Consider the following 19,879-nt stretch of genomic DNA (forward strand, 5'->3'; position numbering starts at 1 on the left):
ATTTGGCTCAGCTCCCTCTAACACAAAAGGCTTAATAACTGTTGTCACTTATGCAGTAGAACTCTCCAAGACCAGTACAACAAACTTTGATGTGCAAAATTGGTGTGGAGTTCCCCTTTAATGGTGAGACGAGTTGAGACCAACTCAGCACTATATTTTAAGATATTAGAGGGAGGGTTCAAAGAAAATATTAATAGTGCTGGGGATGTTTTCATACAGTCCCTCATGGTCAAGCTCTCATGGAAAGATAAATACAGCATTCATTAGGGAATCAACTGAAATATCACGCTCAATATATTAACAAGGATTTTAATTCCATGTATTTTTAGCTCATTTTTCACGGAGAAGCACGTTTTGGTCATTAAAGCATCATCAAGGTGCTTTATGGTGTAGCCTGCCTGAGCTGTTAACATTTTTTTCTCTTACCCCTTCACCACCTGCTGTTTCCCCACCTGTTCCTGCCACCGCCACATCTCTCCCCTGCTCCCCCCCTCATCCCGCACTTATCCTCACTGACTGCCCCCCCCCCAACTCCACCACCATCAAATATTCTGGCTCTGCACCACTCCACCTGCATTCAGCACAGGTCCCAGGGTGCATGGGCATCCTCTGGTTTGTATATCCATGCTGTTCACACTCTCTGCTGCACCACACTGCGGTCATTTTTTTCCATACAGCTACAACCCAACCTCGATTACACGAACAAGGGCAGTAAAGACAATCCCACCCCCCACCCCTCCACCTTCATCTGCCTTTCTCTCCTTCTTTAACTCTCTGTGGTAGGTAGTGTTCTTCCACTCCTCTCCATCTCTCAATGCCCAGTTCTTTCTCCCCCTAAACACCATCTGGTCCTCTCATTGTCCAGACTCATTTTGCTTCTGTTTGGCTTCACTTTGACACATTCTCTCTCTCTCTCTCTCTCTCTCTCTCTCTCTCTCTCTCTCTCTCTCTCTCTCTCTCTCTCTCTGTCTATATCTGTCTATATCCGTCTCGTCTTTTCACCCCCATCCGCACCCAATATATCTCCCTTTCTTTCTCTCTTGGTGTCTCTCGCTCTCCATCAGCCCAGCAGCATCCTTATTCCAAGCAGCGCTGCAGCAAAACACTCCTGTCCTTCTCCGTTTCCCCTGTCGATAAAAAGATGGCATTTTTATCAGTGTTATTAAAATCAACTATTTGCATAGCCTACTGAAAGAGGAGGGCCTCATCTTGCATCCTCTCACTGTTGTTAATGTGTGAGAGTGTGAATAATGTTTGTCTGGGTGTGTTGTACAGAAGAGTCAGGTGAGAGAATGCAAACACGTGTTTGTGTATGAATGGGGGTCTAAAAGGGAAAGCAAAGTAGAGCAGGCGCGAAAAGCGTCAGAGGAGCTGCTTTCTATGAGCTATATCTGAAATGTTAAGTCTTGAGTAGAATTTTTTTAAACAGTCTGACAGCTTGGTGACATAAAGCTGAGATGAAAAACCAACAACATGAGCACTTCAAGTCTTGCACTTGGCCAGCTACACAAACACTGTGACTTGCAAAGGAAGGTGAAGAATATAATAACATTTACCGTATTGTTTTCAAGGTGAGCTAAAATTGCAGCCAAAACAAAAGAGAACAACATGGCATTGAAATAATTGTCAGAAAAAAATCACATGTTAAGGCACTGTGAAAAGCAATTCACACCTCAAGGTCTAAAATGTCTCCTTTGAAAGAGTTTTATTTTGAAATGCTATTATTTATCCAAATCAAAACACTTTATACTCAACAATAACCCATGTCAGGTCGGTACACCATGCGGCTGGTTTTGAGCAGGACCGAAAAATAATAAATGCATTAAAATGGAAATGTATCACCATTTCTATGCAATCTGACTGTGATTTTGAAGGAGCGCGACTGTGACAAGCAGGTGTTGGACGTAAATTACAAAGTGAACGTTTTTGGCATAATCTAATCAAACTGATGCATGCTCTTGAATAAGGTGAAACTTGCTTCATTAAGCTGCCCTGACAGGAGAAACTTGTGGTTGTACATGTGCGATTAGCCATTACATAACACCTCACAGATTGCCATGGACTCCTAAAAGGGATGGGAAGGTTGTATGTGTGAGGGTGTAGTTAGAAGAAGCCTGTTTCTTATTTGATAAAGGTTTGTCAGATGTGGGGCGTGTGCTGTGTCATTGCCAAACTTACTCTGTATGAGGTGGGAGTTGGTTTACTAGGTTTACCGACAACACTGACTCACTGCTAGAAATCACACCACCTCTACACTTTGTTGTCCATTTTTATGTTACAAAAAAAGTATTTGTTTGGTGACTTTAGGTGGATTAAGAGGCTTGTGTGGAACTATTGATTGTTCCTATACTGGCAATGTGTATTTAAATAGGGATTTTACTCATACAGGTCAGTTTATGTGACGCTGGAAGGACAACTCATGTAAAATATTTTTTTTGGCTCCTGGAGGTGTTTTGTCAAGTCTGGGAAAATAAACCTGGCACGTGGTCTGCTCTCCAAGCCCAAAATAACCACTGATGACATACCGGGGGTTATTTTGGGCTTGGAGACCAGACCACTTTTTTTGTAGATTTCTGTGTTGATGCTTATACTGTATTCTTATTTTTGTTGTTTATGCTTTGTTTTAATGTTTATGCTCATATTTTTTATATTTTGTCTTTTAATGCAAAGCACTTTGAGTTTACGTGTAATGAACGGTGCTTTACTGTATAAATAGACAGACACACTGTATGTGACAGAAAGCCTGTGGAGGTGTGAAGCTTGAAAGATGAGGGGTTTACTAGTTGGAGATGGTAGGAATTATGCTATTTGTCTGAAAACGCGACCACGCTAGGGACTAAAAGGGACCCTATCTCCTAGAAATGAAATTTGTGTACAACTAATTTGTATTGCCACATACATTTTGAGTGAGACGTAATCACTCAATGGATATTGTTTAGAAAACAAAACAAAAAAAATTCAACGAAGGAAGCTCTACTGTAGTGTTTGTACCGGACAGAAGAAAAAGGAAAGTTCAGGACTTTGACACGAGAGACTGGAGTTTGCATCCTCCAAGTGTGTTTCGGTTAAGGCATCAAAGACAAATTAGATTTTTGAAAAATCAATCAATACAAATTTGAAAAATTGTAGTTTCACTTAAATGTTAATAAAATGAACCTGTTTTTTTCGTGCTTCAAATCACTTTCAGGTTTTTTAGTAAGTAACCAAGACTACAATCTTTCCATAGCCAAATACAACATAAAATGTTAAGTTACCTGTATACTTTAGTTCCAACGAATGGATATTGCACGGGAAAATAAATAAAATGTTCTGTTAGTGAATATTTTGCACATGCAGTACGTTCATTAAAACGTTTCTTAAATATGTTTAAAAGAAAAATTAAATCAGGTGGCATTATTTGCTCCAAAAACGTATTTTAGTAGAAAATAACTTAATTTCTAGGAGACAGTGTTTTGTCTCTTGTGAGTTACCCAACGTTATGGCAGTGCACCATAATCATTGTCAATCACTATGTGTGTGCAGTGCACCATAATCATTGTCAATCACTATGTGTGTGCTGTACTGTATCTTTGCATTAATAGTAACATCAGTTTCTCATATTGATTTTTTGTACTTTTATAAGCACCGCAGGACAGTATTGTGTAGTATTGAGTACTGTCTATTGTGGGTGTCTGCCATTGTGTGCAGACTATTTATATTGTGTATGTAACATTTTGGACCAATACTGCAAACCAATTTCAATCAATCAATCAATCAGAGATTTCATTTTGCACAGTCAAGCTTTGGTCAAATTCTAAGATCCTACCAATTACCAGGCTGAATTAAATGTGAATAAAAATATGGCAAAGAAAAATTTACAGTTTTTCCAATGGAATCGTGCAGATGTAAAAAATGTCATCCTGCAATTCAATATTTCACTTAAAGTACGTTTAATACTACTTCAATGATATATTGGATCAGGCGGATACAGAATATATACATATATGTGGCACAGCCTAACTGTGGGTTTTAAAGCGACTTACTGGGAAATTGAAAGGAAAAATAATTTTATTCTTTAAAGCCTTCCTGCGCCTTTTTCTTCTTTTCCTCTATTAGAACCTATCTGCCAATTCTTATGCATTTTAAATGTTTTTATATGAAGCACACTGTGATTTCCTCATGCGTGAAACAATCTATATAAAAGTGTGACCTGCCTTTCCCAATCTTACACTGAATAAGCCCTACAACCAAAAATATTTCATAACAGTATGGGGAGCACAGCATCGCAGCTTCTCCACATGGGTAAAAGAGACCACGGAGAGGAAAGAGAAAATCAATAGGAGTGGAAAAGATTACCAAGTGCGTGGGAGCATCACAACCACCTATCAGAAAGAAATTCTGTCTCTCGTAAAATTGATATTACTTATACACAGCAGCCTTTTCTTAGACATGAATGACTTGTAGCTGCCCGCTCCATCCTGTTCCTGAAAATGCCTCCTTGAGAATGCAACACGTCCTTAGAAATAATCACACATGAAGCAGTAAAAGGGGGCTTATTTTTGATTGTACTTCAAAACTAGTGAGGATCCCAAGGTATCTTTTCCCTTTCCCACCATGCCTTGAGAGCTATCGATAATTAACACTGGCTTAGTTTTTATTTGCATCGCAGAACAAGATGATTTGTTCCTGCTAGGCCCCTTTAGCATCTCCTCCACAGCTGCAGCAGGATGCGCTCGGCTCTGATCAGTGTCACTTGGCTGTTTATGCATTCCACTTGGGACTCCGCTGCACCCTAAACTAAAGCTCCTTTCATGACACCACACTGTCAATTAGGTGTATCAAGCTGCTTTTTTCCCCTGCCTATGTCAGCTGAGTTGGTGGGGTGTTGGAGCTCACTGCCTCCATCTGTAGTGAGACAGACCGACAGAGGTCTCTTCACAGCCCACTGCTGTATACTAACACTTAAAACCTCTCCATATGCACATTTTAGATACATCTCTGTCCTACACAACATCGTCTGCACAGTTTAAATTTCCATGCCGGCTTTTCCGTGGAAGCCCCTTTCATTCAACTTTCATTACTGCCTCAAAAGCGGCTACACATAGTCAGATGAGTAAAACAAAGCTTTGGTGGGATTATACTGATGGGCAGCCACTTGACTCTAAGTAAATCACTTAAATGGATGAGTGTTCAAATCTATGTACTGGCTGACGCTCATGTATCTTAAAGGAACACGCCGACTTATTGGGACTTTAGCTTATTCACCGTATCCCCCAGAGTTAGATAAGTCCATACATACCCTTCTCATCTCCGTGCGTGTCGTAACTCTGTCTGGCGCACCCACCACTAGACTAGCTTAGCACAGCTCCTGAAGGTAACCGGCTCCATCTAGCCTACTGCTCCCAATAAAATAATAAAAATAACACCAACATTTTCCTATTTACATGTTTTTTTTTTGTATAGTCACAGCGTGTACAAATAACAAGGTCACATGAGACACAGCCATCTTCTAACAGTGTACATACTGGGAACTATATTCTCAGAAGGCGAAGCACTGCTACTTGGGCGGAGTGATTATTACACCAACTCTGCGCGAACTCCAGGCGAACTCTCTGCTCCTCACCACAGGGCTTCTCAGGTGCTGCGAGCAAATCACTCCGCTCAAGTAGCAGAAGTAGCAGTGCTTTGCCTTCTGATAATATAGTTCCCAGTATGTATACTGTTAGAAGATGGCTGTGTCTCATGTGACCTTGTTATTTGTACACGCTGTGACTATACAAATCACAACATGTAAATAGGAAAATGTTGGCGTTATTTTGTCACTTATTGGGAGCAGTAGGCTAGATGGAGCTGGTTACCTCCAGGATCTGTGCTAAGCTAGGCTAGCGGTGGGTGCGTCAGACAGAGTTACGACACGCACGGAGATGAGAAGGGTATGTATGGACTTATCTAACTCTGGGGGATACGGTGAACAAGCTAAAGTCCCAATAAGTCAGCGTGTTCCTTTAACCCTTTTATAGTGAACTGAAAAAGAGAGACGAGCCACCTCTACAGTAGAAGAATAAGCTGTCATAACAGTGCAGCTACATGCTGTTTTTACACAGTGCTGCACATCGCTTTGACACATCTAGCCCTTAGGTGCACTCTATATTTATTTAAAATTGAAAATATTTTAAATTTTTCATGACTAGCTGTCAATTGTGATTACTAAGTACTTATTAATTTTAACACACTGGCAGAGACCTTTCGCAGTAGGGCAAGGATTTTCTAAAATAATAATAATGCATTTGGCTTTTCTCTAAATGCAGTACAATATATTTTACCTGTTTTAAGAGATGTTCTTTGTTGCCATGAGAAGACGAGGCCATCCCTGCACTGTAAACCGAGCAGCCTCACTTTAGTCATGCCGGACTGATGCAGCGGAGGAAATAATTCACTGTCGGAATACTGACAAAATAGTGAGCACATCCCTCACTGAGTACTTCCACTCTGTCCCCGGGCTAATCTGGAAAAGTGTTGGAGAGGACCGAGAGCTCTTCATTCACAAGTGTAGCTGACAATGAGTCTTCTCTCAGACTGGCGATTCAATGAACAAAAAATTTTACTGCTATGGAGCACATTATGTGAAGAGTGGCAGCAATATGGTTCTACAGAATAGTTGTAAACATTAGTGTAAGGCAGTTTACATTCAGATGAATACTTCAACATTTGGAAAATCTTGTTGAGAGTTGGATGAGGAAATTGATACAACTCTCATGTCTGTACAGTCTCCACAGCCAGCAGCCTTTTAGCTTAGCATAAAGCCTGGGAAGGGGGTGAAACAGCTAGCCTGACTCTGACTGAAGTATGGTTAGTATAGTAAACTCTTCAAAGCATGTTCCAATTTAGCCGATTTCTTTTATATATATATATATATATATATATATATATATAATATATATATATATATATATATATATATATATTATATATATATATATATATATATATATATATATATATATATATATATATATAGTTTTGCCCTAACCAAATCTGTAGTGGAACATACTGTATCTGTCCCACCAATGTCATTATCACTTGACATAAAAGCTGCAGTAGTGGTTCTTAGAAGCAGTTCACTTTAACACATCACTGTTGATTTGAAAGTTGTGTATATTGATTAATGGAATAGTTAACCCAAAAAGAGATATAAATTGTATATTGTTCTCACGTTTCTAGACTTTCTATGGTCCCAAAAAATATAGAACCTTTTTTTACTGTCTTTTGTTCGGCCTCCATTGAAGTCTGTTTGCAGTCATATGCTTTCATTTTTTTGGATGTTCCGTTCTCCCTAACACCACTGACAGACACCTTTTTCTGGGAGCATAGGGAGGTGAGTACTATGTACAATTTCTTTGTTTTTGGGTGAACTATTCCCATTGCACATGTTTCTATCTCATCCAGAGTTGTTGCTTTTTTCTGTCATTCTTAAACCCGCCTACTAAGCTCTGATTGGCCCATTGTTTCTCTAACTGGCAGAAACAGCCTTCAATGAGCACTTCAGACCTTTTTTGAACCAGTGAACAAATCAAAGATGTATTTTGGATTCAGACATCTGGTACCATGCTACATGCCCATGGTCCTAACCATTCTCTAACAGAATATATTTCTTACTTTTATTGTGGCATGTACCCAAGTCTCTGAAGCATAGACTTTATTATGTTTGCCAATTTGAATAAGCGTCAGTGACAGAAGCACAGGGGGTTTTATCATTATAAAAATCGCCTCAGGATGATATTTTAAAGTGAATTTCAATAACGTGGAAATGGAAAAGCATTTAAAAAGAAGGTTTTTTTTAGAGGGCAATTAGAAATGGACTGTGATGTAAGTTGGCAGCCCACAAAGGGCACAAGTCATGTTATCAGTAGCATCAATACTATATTGAAAAAAGAGTCTGCAAACATTTAAAGTAATGTAGGAGTGTCCAGGGCAAAAAGGCAGGAGAAAAACAACACAATGTAGAGCTGCCAAACAGACATGAGATTGGCTTTGTGTCAGGTTTACTAACTGAGTGGAATCCAATTACTGACATACTTTCTGCTATCAAGGGGCTTTCCTGGATGCCATGACATCAATATTTTAAACAACATCATAGAATGAAAACCCACGTAGCCTATAGCTTCATTAAAAGATGAAAACAAAAGCAAATTTATCTGAAATGTATTGACTTATTTCACTGCTTTTATTTGATTTATAGCCTACGTGTTTATAGGATACAGAGGGAAAGCACAACATCGACCCAAGTTTGGTCTTTATACGTTGAAGTAATTCAGTTGGAGAATGTATTTTCGGCTACTATACCAACGTACAGAGGTCAATGGATAAATGTATCGCAGAATTATGATTCAGTCTAAAAATACATTAACAAATTGTGCGAATCCTTTCATAACATAAGAAAATAAAACTGTTTACAGAGCCCCTATAAATATCACTGGTGGGAACAAATAAAGTTATGACTTCATACTAACAAATTTATGTGGCTGTTGCTTTTCATAACCATGGAAACATGAAGAAAATTGGATTCTAAAAAGCTAAAGAATGCTTGAAGTAGGTCAGTGTTATGGCAATGCCAAAATCTGGTGTCTATAAAAGCTGAAAGCTGGAATCAAAGGGGTTTGAGTATTAAACTGGCAGCGATGATAAAGCCAGAGCAGCCTCACTGAGGCACCACCTAAGCCTCTTTCTGAGCCAATAAAAACACCCCGGAGAGCTTTATTAAAGGATATTTTCCACAAAATCTGTCAGACAATAACCTTTGGTGTATTTATGATATATTTATTTGTGAATATTGTAATTTATTCAGCGCTAACTTCATATCCCAGCACCTACCGCACTAACATGACAGATCTGCCAGACCTGATAAAACTGCTCATGGTGTTTAGACACAAAAACATATGCCATCATCTCATAATAATACAGAAAACGAAGACATCTCCAGCGTCCCTACTTTTTTCCCCATTTCCAGAAGTGTCCCACTCGAATGTGGGTGTGACATTGTTGCCTGTGAGCTTTGTGCACAGACATGCCAAACTCAGCAAAAGCAAACTGCAGGCCCATTATGTGGACCACTCATGCTGTGCACGTCCCTCCCAGTCCTGCTGCAAAATCGATGGACTGTGTGAAGGCAGGGGCTGGGTGGGGCGGGGCTGACAGATCTCAAATCAGTAGAAAGACCATTTCTATTGATCTGGCTAAATCGGTGGAGACAGAAGCAACCCTATTCACAACTCTGGCAATCTATGGATCCTCCATTGGGCTCTGACCTACATTACGATGACAAGTAAACACAACTTCAGAGGCTTCACTCTCTTCCTTCTGCCTGCTCTCTTTCTATCTCTTTCTGTCCCAGACTCACTTGCTGCTGCATGGGTTTCATCCACCCTCTTGGTGTGGAAAAGCCATGTTTGTGCTAACAAGATCAATTAAAAAGTGGCTGTAAATGAGAGTCTTATTTTGGTATTTTGTAGCTGTGGGGCGTTTTTTTGCAGCTCTGTGGTGCTTTCCGCTGAAGACGATTAGTACTGTGCATCGTCCCATATTTTTTACTTGCCCACTCTTGCAATTTTATGGTAGAGTCATTGCTGCTACATTTAGGGGGATAATAAGCATTTGTCCTGGAGCGCAGAAATCTGTCTCTCTATTTGTATTTATATTTGTATTTTATTTTTTGACACTTTGTCTGGTACACCCATGCTGCTCTCACCCACACAGATATTAATGTACGAGGTCAGAGTCCTGAGCTTATTTAGTAATGGGAATTAACTGACTGTAGCCCAGAGTGAGTGAAGAGTCAGTGGATTACACTTTGAGTCTATTAGCACCTAAAGTGTGTGACATATAGTATGTAAGCACACACACACACACACACACACACACATACATTTGTGCATAAACCTTGTGATGTCTTTTCATGCAGTGCTTCAAAAAAGACTTGTTTCCATGACAATCTTGAGTTGATGACATGAAAGCATTAAATCGAAATTAAGACTGAGTAATGGTTATGTTCCACTTTGGTCTGACAGAAAGACTAAATAATACTACTGCCTGTATATAGTGTAGGGCTATTTTGATGGTTTAAAAATAAAGAAATTCCTGTGGAACAGATTTCAAAAATACGATTTGCAGCACAAACACACTGCAGTTTTTCTGTTCCTTTTTTAAAATTACTTAGAGGAACACTGAAGCATAATAAGCACTTGATTTGTGTATTCTCACCATTTTCTTGACAGAAGATGTTGGCGAGAGCTTCGAGAAATTAAAGGCTGCAAGACAGACAGAGCTTGCCATCTTGCTGTTAGACAGTCCCTCCAGGATTTCGCGGCCTTTTTTTGAGATTGTTGTGGCCCAAAATGCCTGATTTGGCAGGAGCTTTTGTAAAAAGTTGCGATAAAAGTTGCAATGTCTTTTGTATGTTTGTTGCAATGAAGTTGCGGGAGACAGTGAAAGTTGTAGTTCTTTTAAAAATAAAACGGAAACTTGTTTTGGGGGGAAATAAAATTACTCTGGGCTGAGATTTCCTAGTAACCTTATCAAAAAGGCTCAGGATGCTGCAAATGTTGGTATAATATGAAAGTGGGTTTAAGACAAAATAATAATTTATTGAATTAATCAAATCTGAACATGTCTGTCAGTGGCTTGTTGATCTTTACATTGTTAGTTAATTTCCTAACCTGGCCTGGGACACACATTCATACGGTTTGATAAAGTAACGTTACTTATTGGACTTTAATTTATCATTGCACTTACAATAACGAGCGTAGCTGTCCTCAATTTAGGTCATCGTAACAGCAGCCCCGCCCCTGCCCACTGCAGAGAGCCGACGGGATTGAAACAGCAGCAGCTTTCAGCGACTTTAGAGAGAAAAAACATCACAGCGTACATTAATGTTAAAATGTATACGAGTTGGCAGGACGGTCTGAAATGTTTTGCTGTACGTTTTGTTGGTAAATGTGAGATGTTCGAGTCAGTCACACACGTCTCGTCTTCATCAGAAACAAGGAAATGATCAACCCGTGGCCGTTCTCACTCCTGCTTGGTCATTGGCTCTCAGAGTCACATACTGACGGTACGTGGGACTGCTGGGATTGGTTGAAGTCGTGGGAAACTTCAGGTTATTGGTCAAACTTGCTGAAAAGTTGCGGTGATTGGTCAAAATTGTGAGTCGCACCAAATTCGCGGTGATTGGTTGAATTTGCGTGAATTGGCGCGATCGCGACATTGCGAAATCCTGGAGGGACTGGTTAGACTAGTAAGTAATATTAACTGGCTTGCTATGTATTGTGCTGTTGCTCTCGCTTGATGTTTGGCTGTGTTAAACGTGCGGTATACTCGCCGCAGCCGACCTGTCTCGCACCTGTGTGACGTCATGGGAGCGCCGTAACTATTTATACTCGCGCGTAGTGGTCGCGATGCTAGTTGCAGTCTTCTCCTGAACAAAGGTGGCGCAACTGAGGAAAGGCTACCGACTTTGCTATTTCTAAGGACTAGAAGAAGAAGAAAAAGGTAAACAACGACAGAACTGGCAGCAGCATTGCCGTCAATGTTTTGATTTGATTCGATGACCTACTTAGTCGGATGAAGCCTTTCATTCACCATAAAAGAACTCATCTTAACCCAGTAAGTTTACAAGGACAGGTCGGCTGCGGCGACTGTTAAAAGGCCATTAGCAAAGTTGTCAACTTGCTTGTTTTTGATCATAAGTAATATTATCATGACAAATGCACGTGTACAGCTGTCTATATTTACAACAGCAGTTTATAAGTGAATAACATTATGAAACTGCAGGGGGTCTATATTTACAACAGTGGTGTATAAGTGAATAACATTATGAAACTGTAGGGTTTTTTTATCATAAAAATCGCCTCAGGACAATATTTTAAAGTGAATTTCAATAGCGTGCACCAAACTGCAAAAAATAACACTTCTTACATAATATTGCTCTAAGGAAACATTGCTTAAAAGAGAAAGAGAAAACAATGGAACAATGAGCCTTACCTTAAAAGTGTTTCAAACAATAGTATCATCAAATACAGTATAACTCAGTACAAGAAATGAAAAAAACAGACATAGAAAATAAACAGAAATAAAACATTTAACTACAAGAGCATGACATTCAAAATGTAAGTTTTGAGAGGTGATTTAAAGCTCATGTTTGGAAACGATGTCCTGCAGGAAAACGGCAAGCTCGCTTCAGTAGATACTGTCATCCCGGCTCCTTCAGTCGCTGCAGACCAGCAGCTCTGACCTCAATCATAACGCTTCCCACTTACCCGTCACAGTTTGACTCATTGACCTCATGTTGTTGCCTTGAGAGCAAATTAGACACCAACATGTGCAGACATTTTGTCCCAGACACTTCTTGCTCCTGTGTCATGAACCCGTTTACTGACTGTAAGCAAAACTTCATCCACCTTTTCAACTTAACTCTTCAATTTCAATGTTGTTCACTTCACTCTACATACTATACAAAACACAGTACATTTGAGATTGTGTGCTAATGCATTATTTTGGACTAAAAACGTAATTCAGATTATTCAGATATTTTCCACCAGGCGCGTCTGCGCTGTGTTCCGGAGACGCCGCGGGCCCCTCGAGCAATCGCTGCCATTCAAGTCAATGCTTGATATTCCACTAGCGTCCCAGAAGCGTGCGTGAAGTGGCTCTCCGCTCCGCTAAAGATATGCGCCAGGTCTATTTTCACGCGACCTTCTGTTTCAGCAATGCATGAAATAAATAGAAAAGAATAGAATAGCCTCCTAATTGACTGAACAACAACTATACACTTTTGTGGCCATTTTTTAATGGGGAGAATGAATGCGTGTGCCTGAGCAGTGATTGACACGCAGTTAAATACCCCCCCTGGCCCTGATTGGTGCATCTTGAACAGGGAGCGGTGGATTTTTGCAAATCACACTACAGGCTGTAGGTGGTGCCAGAGGAGCCAAATTTTTTTATTTTTAATGACCTGCTTCATGTAGTTCTACACGAACATCGGGTCAGTTTCAGCAAATATGACAGTTTTATGAAAGTTAGTTTTATAAGTCTTACCTACTGCATCTTTAAGTGTGAATTAAGTGTTATTTTAAATAAGATCTCCTTAGAAACTATGTGAGAATGTATTAAGAGTTGAGCTGGAGGAGGTAGAAGTCTCACTCATATAAATAATCTTTATAAGCGAAAGGTGTTGACTAGAGCCCCTGCTGTACTGCGCTCCTCCTTTTTACACATGATGCGAACTCTCATTTTCTGCGTCAATCTGAAAGTAAAGTTGAAATCAAACATATTTGGATTCTGTCTGGGCCAAGAGCCGTCATCCCAGCCACAGAATATTGAGGTCACATTTAAAACCAAATGAAGTCACCCCCTTAAAAGTCTAGATTTTGAATGAGACGTGTCTGGGTCTGTGCGAACCACTCGATAGATAGATATAGATATATATATATATATATATATATATATAGCTTGTAAATTGTTGTTGAAATGGTGGCAACATTGAGGTCTGACATTAGCCTTCAGCTGCTACTATGACTCAGATGCATTATTTTCAAAGACGGGCTTTATGTTGGAAGAGCTCCTGCGTTTACCTGGAGGATCATAACATGATTGGCTTCTCAGGAGGTGAAGCTTGGCGTGGCTATGTGGTCATTATTTATCCTAAGCGGCAGCAACACACACACACACACACACACACACACACACACACACACACACACACACACACACACACACACACACACAGAGTGTGCTAATAACGAACACTGCGACCCCTCTTTGACAGCACTTTATGGCCGAGAGAAGATGTAGAGGTGAGGAGGTCACTCATTCCCAGAGGGAGATTGTAGCTAGATTGCATTTCAGCGTTCAAGGCCTCATCTCATTCCATTCCCAATAAGAACTGAAGTATGACATATCAAAGTAATCGTAACCAGAGGGGCCAGCATCCCTTCAAAAATCTGACAAGTTGCAATGGATTTCAGAAAAGGGAGTCTGTGGCAAAAAAAAACCCCCCACGGATGAAGCAGAGATCGAGATCTTTAAATGTGACGCTCAGCTGTGGAATATGACAGGCTTCACAGTGGAAATGAAGTGATCTGTTGTGGGGCTATCGGAGTGCGATTGACAGAGTCAGACAGACACTGAGGCTCAAATTTCCCCACGGCGAACAGATACGATCAGCCAACAGTTTGACAGCAGATGCTTTGATGGGCTGAGAAGCGCTGTTGTGCGGGGAGGAGGGCTAAGCAGAGGTATGGGCGAAGAATTACAGCACAACGGTAACGCTGTGATTAACTAGTGTACACATAATACAAGCCCTAAATATGCCAAAGCTTAACACAGCAAACAATGCAGTGTACACCCACACTTTGAGTACTGTATAGGGAACAGAAAAAGCTTGACTCACCCACACGGTGGGCTTTGTACACATGATCTAAATGCATGATCTGTCTCTTTCTCACAGTCACCCCCCTACTCCCTCCTCTCACTTCATTTTGGTTGCAGAGACACACATAACAGAGCTTCCTCAAACAAGATAAGACAAATATGAGTAACAGAGAAACAAAAAATGCAAAAGTCAAGAAAGCAGAACACCACTTTCTGCTAAACAAACATCCCCCAAACCTTACACACACACACACACACACACACACACACTCAGAGATAGAAGAATTTACTCACCCAGAAAAGGAGGTTGAAGAAGACCATTCCATATCGCAGGGCCATCATGCAACCCTCGGCCATCCTGCAGCGCCGCAGTTCTAGGAGGAATATGAAGGAGAGGTCCAGGTAAAACACCACATACTTCTTCCCCTGGGCGTAGCGCCCCTTGGACGCCTGCGGCTCTTTTGTCGTGTGGAAGCCGAACGCAAACGGCGGCCGCTTATACTCAAACTCCCCACTGAAGCGGTGAAACCCAGAAGTGAACGGCGGCGTGTCGGGTTTGCTGTCCAGAGACGGACTGCGCCGGTATGGAGTCTCGTCTGTGCTCGAGCGTCTCATTATGGAAGCTGAATAAGCCTTTCAGAGTCTGTAATAGTTACTCTGTGTACTTCAGCTCTGAGCAAAGTCCACAACAAGGGAGCAGAAGTTATTCCACTTGGCGCTGAGTGATGGATTTTGTTAGTGTTTTCGACCTATCCCCAGTTTACCTAAAAATAGTTAACCCTAACCCCTATCAAACCCTGGAATGGCTGATTTAATTTTTACCGCGGGTGCGATTACACTTGATCTGGCTTAATTTGTAAAAGATAAAGTGCTGCCATTCACTTGACTTGAGTTCCTCCCTTTAATCCTATAGTTACTATATTCAGCAGGAGACTTTGCATAATCCTGGCGCAACACCTGTGTAATTCTGTGTATTTAGGACATAATCCCAACACACACAAACACATCTGCACGTCCCTGTTTCCCTCTCTGTAATCGCTCAAACACAGGTGTCATGCTCTGAGAGATAAGCTGGTTTGCAGGTTTCATCTCCTAACGGTTCAATCAGGCAAACGACTGGAGGGCATCGACTCGACCTCTCCAGCTGCTTTGGGCTGGCGAAAAGCTCCAGAAACGTCCTACCTGGTCTCATGAGACATTCCTAAGCAGCTGCTTTCAGGTGGGAGGTAATGCCCCGATTGCCTGATTCTGAAACTTCTTTTACTCAGTAAGGTCCACTGAATGAAATGCTACGCTAGGTTCTAAGTCGTGGCTGAGTGTTCAGCATGTGGTTGTGGCCGTCGATGTGCTTTTGCTGACATGCGGGGAAAAAAAATGTGAGATGAGAGGGAAGGATGGTGTTATGAAAGTGAGAAGAAGGTTAAAAATAAGCATGAAAGGAGAAATAACGCATGTGATTGGTCCATTATTTGCCCTAACTTGTCCTTTTTGTCTCTGAAAAGTGTCTAGGGGTTACTCTGCCACTCCTCCACAGCCAGTTCTTCAAACATTTGGCAATTCACCCTCTTCAACTCCCTATTATTATCTTCCTGCACCTCACACTGAGCCCCTCTGTGCGCTCCCCTCTCTGTGCTGACGGCGGTTAATTAATTTTCCAGAATCTCATCAGTGAGGCAAAGTGTGCGGTGTCCCCTCTTCTCTTCTCTTCTCTTCTCTTCTCTTCTCTTCTCTCCTTCCTCCGCTACAGCATTTCTCTCCTCTTCTCTAGGTGGGCAAGGAGATCAAGGTGTCCACCGGGGTCATGGCCAAGCAGCGAGAGAAGAACAAGCAAGAAGGAGAAACAGGCACGGAGAAGAGAGACACTTCCCTTAGTGAAGCAAAAGAAAGACTGCAGTGTTTGAGCGGTAGTCCAGTCTCGCTGCCTGAAGCTCCCTCCCTCTTTCTCTTCACAAGCTCCTGTTCTCTTTCTCTCTCTGTCCCCCCCCTCTCCTTTTCTTTCCTCCCTTCTGTCAAAAGCGCCGATGCTCTCCCTTTCGCACGCACACTCTCAAACACCCCATCCCTCCTCGGTGACTGTCATTAAAACCTGGCAGCGCGAAATGCAGGAACAGTCATTCATATTCTGGCCACACCCTACGAGGGAGCACAACCAATCAGTGTCTCGCAGCCCCATCTTCCCTCGTGCACACGCCAGTCATGCCCTACCATCTACTAGATAACACGCACACACACGCACGCACACACGCACACACACACACGCATGCACGTACGCACGCACGCACACACACACACACACACACACACACACACACACACACACACACACACACACACACAGACAATAAACATACCAGTGCTCAGAAGCCTGCTGCACTTGCGCTAGTGCTTCCTCCTCCTCTCCTCTCTGCCTCCTGCCTGGAACTCATTCCACATGCAGAGGTTGTTCTTGCACACAACCCAGGCTGCTCTCTGCACGCCTGGCTTCAGTCATATTCCACTCTCCCTTTTTCCCTCTGGACCTGGACTTGGGTCATACAGCATCCATGTTGCCACACTGTCTTGGCACAGATTTTCACACTACAAACTCACCTATAAAGTGTGTCTCTGTTCGAAATACTGGGGATCGTACACTGCTGCTGACAATCTCACAAAATAACTGCATCCTCTCCACAACCTGGTGGCCATCTGGGTCAGTGGCTTTACACATCCACAGGGACGTTTCAAAGCTGCAAAGGTGCTGCCTCAAGTATTTAATGGATTTCTGTTTTGTCTCCTGCATGTATTTTTGTCAGACCGTGGAGGCAGCAGCCTAAGAGAGTGAGTGTGACTTACTGACAGACTGACATTGTTGAAGAGAGAATGCACATTGACAGTTGGGCTAATGGTGTTTTCTCCCTAAAAAAGGTTACTGGACATGAGGCAATATCAAAATGATGAGAAAAATGTTGGACTTTAAGCTATCCACAGCGTACACAAAAATGGCATGGGTTGCATGCAGATCAACAAGCAGAAAGGACCAACCACCATATTTTTTGATCATTTCATTTAGCTTATGAGTAAACACTACAATACTGGCCAAAAAATGGTTCTCATTAACTAGGTTTCCATCCAAATTGCAGCAGTATCGACTAAAATATCGGCACAAGAAAAAGCCAATTAATGCATGGTTCCATCCACTCAGGTGCCATTTAACCATTACAAAAGAAGTGGGCACAGCAAGATGAAATACTTAAAAGAGCTACAGTCAAACCTTGAAATGTGGAAAACAATGCGGAAACAGTGAAACACAAATATGGCACTACGTTTGTTTCATGCATTAATTAGAGGAAGGTTACAGGTTTCCTCCTCATGCCACAATTTTTCTCTCTTCAGTAGAGCAGAAGCTTCATATTTATGTCATGATTTATGTGCTAAGACTATTTATAATTGCACATTATTGGCACTTTTTGTTTTATCAATACACCAACTGTTCCCCCTCAGCTGAGCAAAAAAACATTTTTTCACATTTTCTACATTTCCATCTTGCTCTTTTTATACGCAAATTGGAAATGAGCATACAAACAGGTGGATGCACCTATAGACCCACATCACAGCTTATCCACGATCCAGAAAAGTGTCTGTAGCTTTACCAATAAAGGTTTTAAAGGAGCAGCTAAAATCCTGTTTTCTCTACAAATGTTAACAAAGATGTGTCCCCAATATTGAGCGTGCTTATTAGAGTTGAGCCGGATACTCGGCTGAAACGAGTATCCGGTACGGATAAAGCACTTTTGCTGTGTACGAGTATTATACGAGTAATACGAGTCTATATCTGTGCTCGGATTGAATAAAAATCCTCATTGGGTAGCTGACTGTGTCTGCGTTCTGTGATAGGCTAGTCGTCACAGCGCCCCTCCCCCACACACATACAGATTTATTGTGTTGCTGTGTCCCGCTCTGCTCACTCACACACAGAACAGCTCTCTCTCTCTCTGTCTCTCCCTCAGTTACTCAGGTTCGCCGGTCTTTTCCGTTAACGTTTAGGGTTTCTTCAGCTTCAGGTTTGTTTTTTACTTCGGTTTGTAGTACTTACTTATTAACCAATAGAGTTCTGGTAAACGTGGCGTTGCGTCTCTGCCTGTCGGAGATTTTTTTTCTTTTTTAAACCGTCAGCCGGCTCTAAACAGATCGGAAAAACAGCGTCGGACTATTTGATCTGTAGAACACAGTCCCCCCCGCCCCCCTCTCTCTCTCTTTCTCTCTCTCTCTGTCTCTCTCTTACTCACTCACACACACTCACACACACACACACATACCTGGTGTGGAAATTAAAAAAAATAAAAGAACCAAAAAAAATAAAAAATCACACTGATCATAAAAAAATTAAAAGTTAAAAAAAGAAAGTTATGTTGAGTATGAAAACTCTTGTTCATTACATTTTACTTCATAATTGCAACCGCATGTGTTGTATTCATTGTTGCAAAACTTGTTCTGTATATAGTTTGTTTGTTATCGTGATCAAAACCATTGATCTGAAGCTCAATGCTGATGCTGTCATGTAAATAGTTTTCTAATCAGCAATAAATATAATATATAAATATAACAATTTCGGATCAACCCATATCAAATGCATGCTTAAAATAACATACCAGTTAAAGCCCCACCCATTTCAAGACAACCCGACCCACGTCCGGGTTAAATCCCGCCCACTTCCGGGTTAGGCCCCGCCCAGTCCGAGTACAGATACAGATACAGATAATTCATATGGTTAACAGATACAGATACAGATAATGCTGTACTCGCTCATCCCTAGTGCTTATAAATACATGCTCCATAAGTAAGTGAATTGTCATTAGCATACTGTGTCTCCACTAGGGCTGAACGATACATCGAAATTTTCATCGTCATCGCGATATGAACTAGCGCGATGAACACATCGCAACAGACAGCCTGACACGATGAATAAGGGAAAACAGTTTACACACTGAGACGACGCGAAGCGTAATACGTCTCCATAGCAGCAGGCGGCGCTGCTCTGTATTGTTTCCATTAACAGTCTGATTATTTCACAAAAAATGAAAACCTTTCTTTTTTCTCCGAAAATTCACAGCCAGACTGTCATGGCGTCTCGTTCAGAATACGATCTCATATTGTACTAAAATAGTTCACCGAAACGTGTTTCTGAAAACATTTTAAGCGAGAAATAGGCCGTGCAGTTTCTGAATCTGTCTTCATTTCAGATCAACAAAGGTCAGTTTAAAAGATTTTCGTCGAACGTTAATTTCTTTATAGCTATAATGCCTCATTTATGTGTAATTTGTTCAATAAAAGCATGTCAAAAATTATCTATTTGATTTCTTTATTCAGTGGGAATAGGCTATTCAATGTTTAGGTTCGCAAATAACCTATTAAAGCACTAAGACATGGGAACAGTATAGCTAACATTCACATTTGAATATTTATCGCAAGTCATATCGTCATCGCAATATTAAACAAT

At 41.2% G+C, this 19,879-nt stretch overlaps 1 protein-coding gene across 3 annotated transcripts in view; it reads right to left on the reverse strand.

Moving 5' to 3' along the window:
- The window catches only part of tspan4a (tetraspanin 4a), a 160,682-nt gene that overhangs the window by 104,584 nt on the left and 36,219 nt on the right, over nucleotides 1-19,879 (reverse strand). For 2 of the 3 annotated variants that reach the window (XM_031290065.2, XM_031290066.2), the window contains exon 2: nucleotides 14,698-14,777. In XM_031290065.2, the coding sequence (XP_031145925.1) occupies nucleotides 14,698-14,760 (63 nt within the window). In that variant the 5' untranslated portion in view covers nucleotides 14,761-14,777. Of the gene's footprint in view, nucleotides 1-14,697; nucleotides 16,414-19,879 lie in introns of those variants that run through there. The other variant, XM_031290064.2, reaches the window with a different exon arrangement.

Source organism: Sander lucioperca, chromosome 3 (assembly GCF_008315115.2).
Source record: "Sander lucioperca isolate FBNREF2018 chromosome 3, SLUC_FBN_1.2, whole genome shotgun sequence".
In the NCBI taxonomy this organism is placed as follows: domain Eukaryota; kingdom Metazoa; phylum Chordata; class Actinopteri; order Perciformes; family Percidae; genus Sander; species Sander lucioperca.